The sequence below is a fragment of the Beta vulgaris genome, chromosome 1 (assembly GCF_026745355.1).
Source record: "Beta vulgaris subsp. vulgaris cultivar EL10 chromosome 1, EL10.2, whole genome shotgun sequence".
Taxonomy (NCBI): Eukaryota; Viridiplantae; Streptophyta; class Magnoliopsida; order Caryophyllales; family Amaranthaceae; genus Beta; species Beta vulgaris.
The window spans coordinates 56,199,583-56,205,449 of NC_079202.1; the positions used below are offsets into that span (position 1 = coordinate 56,199,583).

At 34.1% G+C, this 5,867-nt stretch overlaps 1 protein-coding gene across 1 annotated transcript; it reads left to right on the top strand.

The window, feature by feature from the left end:
• The first annotated feature begins 700 nt into the window (after nucleotides 1–700).
• LOC104889609 (50S ribosomal protein L31, chloroplastic) lies at nucleotides 701–1,345 on the top strand. Its single transcript, XM_010674867.3, has one exon. The coding sequence runs from the start codon at nucleotides 785–787 to the stop codon at nucleotides 1,184–1,186; it is 402 nt and encodes a 133-aa protein (XP_010673169.1). The 5' UTR covers nucleotides 701–784; the 3' UTR covers nucleotides 1,187–1,345.
• Nucleotides 1,346–5,867: the final 4,522 nt, after the last annotated feature.

A 5,867-nucleotide genomic window follows, 5' to 3' on the forward strand; every position in this document is an offset into this window, starting at 1 on the left:
CTTTAAAATCCAAACTTGATTTCTTCATTGACTCAGTATTCTCTTTGCTCAATGCAGTGATACCTTTGCATATTTAATTCACTCAACAATTTGTTACTTTATAACTAAGCTTGCATCTTTGTTCCTTTCTCATCATCAAAATTAGGGTTCAACATACTCTATGATATAAACCAACAATTTTGGTAAAATTTCGATCAGTGTACGGTAAGTCCATGTTCTTTTGGATACGCTATCAGTTCAGTTCAACTAGTTTCCTCTCACGGTCTTAATTTAATTCAGTTCAACCCAAAAAGATAAGACCCAAAAGATGTTCAAACATTAAAAATTGAAGATATTGAAGTTGAAGTCAAACAAAAACATTTATTTCATGTAAACATTTAATAACTTAGTTATTATCTTTAAAAAGAAAAATTTAGAATTTCGGATCAACTGTGTCGAGTCGAGTTTAACCCAAACCTAAACCCAAAACTTTCGATTTAATCAACTCCAGATTATTTCGAGTTTCGGACGAAAAACTCTAATCAATAATAATTCAGGTCGAGTTGAGTGGGATAAGATACTCAGGTCGGATTGGATCGGTCTCGAATCAGGTCATTTGTGGACATCATGTTTAGGAGGGAGTATTACATTTTGCACATGGGTCACCTGAATGAAAAAACAAGTAAAAGTTGGGCTTTAATCCCAAACCCATAACATATTCCCATCAAAACTCACACACTAACCACATCCTCGCAAAAACCCACATCTTTTTTTCTCTGTCCAACACAAGTCACAACTCTCAACAATGGTGCTCACCCTATCCAACCAATTCCTAGCAAAACTCCCAACACCCACAAAAACCTTAACTCTCCCAAAAACCTCAAACTCTTCATCTTCAACTCTTCGCCCACAATGGAGCTGTCGTAAAAAGGACATTCACCCAGAATTCCACGATGATGCTAAAGTCTACTGCAATGGTGAACTTGTCATGACAACTGGTGGGACCCAGAAAGACTACACCATTGATGTTTGGTCAGGTAATCACCCTTTTTACCTCGGTAATCGTTCCGCTGTTCTTGTTGATGCTGATCAAGTGGAGAAGTTTAGGAAGAAGTTTGGTGAGTTGACTCAGATTATGGATATTCCTACTCTTAAGGGTGAGATTGTTCTTCCTCCTAGAAAGAAATCTAAGGCTAAGAAGAAGTAAGATTTGAGAGTTTTTGTGGGTTAATTTTGTTGTTTTAGGGTTTAATTTATGTTTTGTTTGTATAATGTTATTTCTGTTTTGTGTTTGTTTGTGATTGTGAAATTGATGTGAATTTGGGTATATTCTTGATGAATGAAATGAAATTTGTGTGTTTTAGTATGAATTTTTTTAAAATTTTTGCTTGTTTCAGTGGTTGATCTGTAATGTGTTTGAATTGAGTGTCGAATTGTTGTGGATATGATCCTAATTGATGCTAACTTGTGGGTTTTACTTGAACATTTCATTTTAACTCACATGCTCGCGTCTGGTCCTAGACACTCGGACATTGGTATTTTTTTATTTTTTTTTAAAAAAGGAGAACAATCTTAGACTAACTCTCGGACATTGGTGTGACACTTGATAATATTATTTCAATAAAATTGACGTGCCAGATACTTGGACACTCGTTCATACCCGAATTCAAGTAATTTAGCTTTAGATAATGAGCTAAGGGTTGAGAATTGATCAAGATTAGAGCCTTTTCCCGCTTATAGTAGCTCTCAGATGCTCCACAATATCTTAGCGGGTTAGAGGTTATCTGTCGAAATAGTTTTTTTGGGTATCTAATTGCACTATTATGTGAAGTGTAGCTTTTGCCATAATATTATCTTGGGGGAAATGTGGCATCAATCTTTCTGCTTTGTTTTTATCTTACAATCCTTAAGAATGGGCTAAAGATCAGATTTGATGCATGTTAGCAATGTTTAGCTTTACTCACCACTTCAGTAAAAAAGTAATGAATGCTGGGACTTCTTGGTGTATGGAGAACCCAGTAAAACAATACATGAAGGGCACAAGCAGCTTTCTTTCATTCTTTATGTGTCACGTACGGATAACTTTTTCGTCTTCGACAATGCATACACGGTCTCGTATGCACTCACTGCAACAATACATGTGTATTTACTGAATAAGACACAGGATTACAGAGGATTGCACTTCTGCAATGCCTCTTTGATCTTCTATTGTAAGGTTTTGAAATTTGATCTCCCCCTGCAGCCCCTCCTTCCGATTCTGATACATAGTACAGCTGTTCTTATCACTTATGGTTCTGTTCTGATTACGTTTTCGCTTCTTTCTCTCCTCCTTTTTATCTTCTTGATAATCTTTTTCTAGAGTGTGTATTAATAAGAGAATTTGGAGGGAAAGGGAGTTAACGTTAAGGCAAAAATTCACTTTCTTTATCCTCGTAAAGGAAAAACCTTACCAATGTTGGAAAAGCTTTTGAAAATAGAAAAAAGCTCACCCTTCCCTTCCTTTCCTTTCTTTCTCCTTCCTTTCCATATCTATCTCTCCATGATTGCTAACTAAACAACCACAAAGAGTACTACACCCTTGATCATGATATATCGATTGCTTGTTTGAACCCTTTGGAAAACTGCGTGACAAAGTGTGACAGCACCAGGGAATGATGCTGAGCTTACACATCTTCTTCCTTTTTACTCTGCGAGTTTGTCAATTACCTCAAATTTGAATTACATTGAGTTGTAGATCGCATTATGAACGAACAAATAGGGTGAGAAAATATGTAAATGGTAATGATATTTTATGTATTGAAAAGGATCTGGATTAGCAGATGCAATCATCAATGATTAAGAGGAACTTGAACATAGATAGTTTTTCTTTGGCTTGGCTTAACGTGTTAGTTCATCCACCATTAAACATAAAAAGAAATCTATTTGCCTACTTGCTAGGCAACTAGCAGGGGTTAAATGTCCTAAACATTCATAATTAGTAAACCATTGTTTGACTTGGATTAAGGGGAACTATCAATGTTCCCCTGTTAGTCCCATAATTGTTGGGTAATTAGCCGAACTCGACCAGAATCATTGCTTTGTAGCACAAGGTAAAAAGCAGCTGGACCTGCAGTAGCAGTAGGAGATTTCTTTGCAATTTGAGGGCATGAATGCATGATATATGTGGTAACTCTTTATGTTAGGTTTATTGATACCGGGAACGTGGTACCGGCCACGTTCCATGTTCCACGGGACGCGTTCGAAACGTAGAACGTGATACGTGGTCTACTCTAGAGGTTGCGTTTCGCGTTCGCGTTTCCATATCACTTTCCAGAACGTTTTGCGTTCCATGTAACAATGGTTAGATTTTTATAGATAATATCATGCCTCAAAATGTTAGTAAGTTGAAGATTTTTGAAAACTATTTGACTCAATGACTTTATTTTTTGGACACCCCTTTTAATTTTGCCCTTTTTAGCAGTTTTCCACAAGCTCATGCTATTTCTTTTTGTGCTTAGGACAACTGCCTATACAGTATACAGTAGACGGGCTAGTATAATGGATGGGCCTATGGTGGGTCGTGCCTAGATGCTAACAGGTTGGGCCGATTTGTTCAATTCAAATACGGGCCAACCCAACAATCAAAATGAGTTTTGAAGACTTTTTCACTGATTACAACTATTGTAAAATTATAGGATAAAAAAGGCCCGTACTCTATTAATCTTGGACATGCATAATCTAGAAATTCACCCCTGTTAGATTATGGGCCCCGTTAGTCTACTATGTGGTTAAAAAACGTGGCAGAGTGTAGGTTTTTTCTATCTTTTCTTAAATGGGCCGTATGGGTTTCATCTTGGGCTCAGACCTTCTTTTATAATTTATATCACTGACCTTAGAAGAATTTACATAACTAAGAAGATCTTGCGACAACATATAATAAATTCAAATAACTTAAAATTAGTCAATAAGTGAAAGCTAAGTTCACTTCACTCGTAATAAGCACTACCTCTTTTAATAAAAATAGTTGCACTATCTATATAGTGTTTACTGTTTGCATTTTATACTTTGATGGTATTTGATGATCTATATTTAGTAAAAACATAGTTATACATGATTATGTTAGAATCGTCTTAATATATATATTTTTAATATCAACTTTTATAATTTTTACTTATTGATAATTAAAGATATATATGTCTGAAATCATGTATCGACAAACGTGAAATATGAAATGGTGTAACTATTTAAGTTAAGTTGAGCAGTAAGGGTGTTTTTGGTTCTCTTTTTTTTTTTTGAATAATTTGAATTTATTTAAACTTATCCAAATTTAATCCTTTTTTATTAAGTAGAAATTGATTGGTTAATTTTCAGTATAATTTTCTGTAATAATCCCTCTCCATAACCTTATTTTTATTTGATAGGTCACATTTGATTATTACTTTCTTTTTTGTTGAAAAATTGACTTCAAATCTTACATTGTAGTCTATAAGTATCTTTCTCAATATAGATTTTTACATCATTATCAGAAGTCATGCCAAATGTAAGTCTTCCATTAAACTTTGTAATTGAATTTATCTTTAGAATTGAAACGAACAAGTTAATGGATTAATATACTATAATTAGAAAGTGACCTTATTCTATAATGGAAGAATTAAGACATAATAAGACTATATTGAATGTTCTGAAGTCTTCACCTTGTTAGGGATAATTTACTTAAAAAACCTTGCAAGATTAGAGGATATGTCATTTACTGTTTTAAAACGAAGTAAAATAAGGCTTTAAATACTAAAGAGTCAATTGAGCCGGAAAGATGCGATTATCTTAGATATTGCATAGCATAATGCCATCTTTTCAAATCTAATTCTTGCAAAAGCTGCACTAATTGTCTCCTTAAGCGAGTACAGTGCGTTACTTAAACATAAATGATTGACAATCATATAGTTAAAATATGAACAATAGTGATTAGTGAAGTTAATCATCTTATGATAACGTGTGAAATTTTTTGACCTTTGCTGCAAGGTTGTTTATTTACTTTGAGGATTTTTTGTCTCTTTGTCTCACTTTGAAACTTGAATTGCACTGAAAGAGATAGCAACTGCAAAACTATTTTCCCTTAAAAAAAATGTTACTCCGGAAAAGAATTTTGTAAATCCTACACGTATGATGTGTATCATACTCTTAAAGCACATCGGGTTCTGTTAATTTTCAGATTATATGAAAATGGGCCTGGGAAACTAAATAAAGAGGAGGAGAAATTCGGTCCATTTTATAAGCCCAAAGGAAGTTCTATACTAAAACCAATTAGTGATAGTAGGAGTAGCTCCTTTACCTCATAATGTGTAACGACTTCTCCTCTTTCTCCAATGTGGAACAACTCACAAGTGGGCTTTTCAATGGGTTTCAACATGTTCAAAGTAAAATAATTTATAGATCAAAATAAACGACATATTTATTTATAAAAGAACGTACACATTATAATAAAAGAACATATAGTAAAATAATCTCGTAGTATGATTTAAACAGATGAAGGTAATAATGTGAAGAACTAAATCGTAGCTTACTAAGAATTATGCATCATGCTTTCTATATATAACCATGTCTGTCTATATAAACTGCACAAGCATATTATGGTTTCTTTTTTTTCACAACGAGAAATCGTACAAGAAAGTAAAAAGAGCAAAATCAACACGAAAGGAAATGGAAACTAGACATGCGACAGAGAACCGCTAAATCATGAGCTAGAGCAAAATCATTCTTGTGAACTTGGACGATACGACACCAATTGGAAAATCCCGCCATAGATTGAATATCATAAATCGTATGTCATATCGAGATGTCTTGAGTTGTAGGAGATTGCAATAGGCAAACAAGGAGAGCAAAATCAATGTAGATCAGGATACGATATAGAG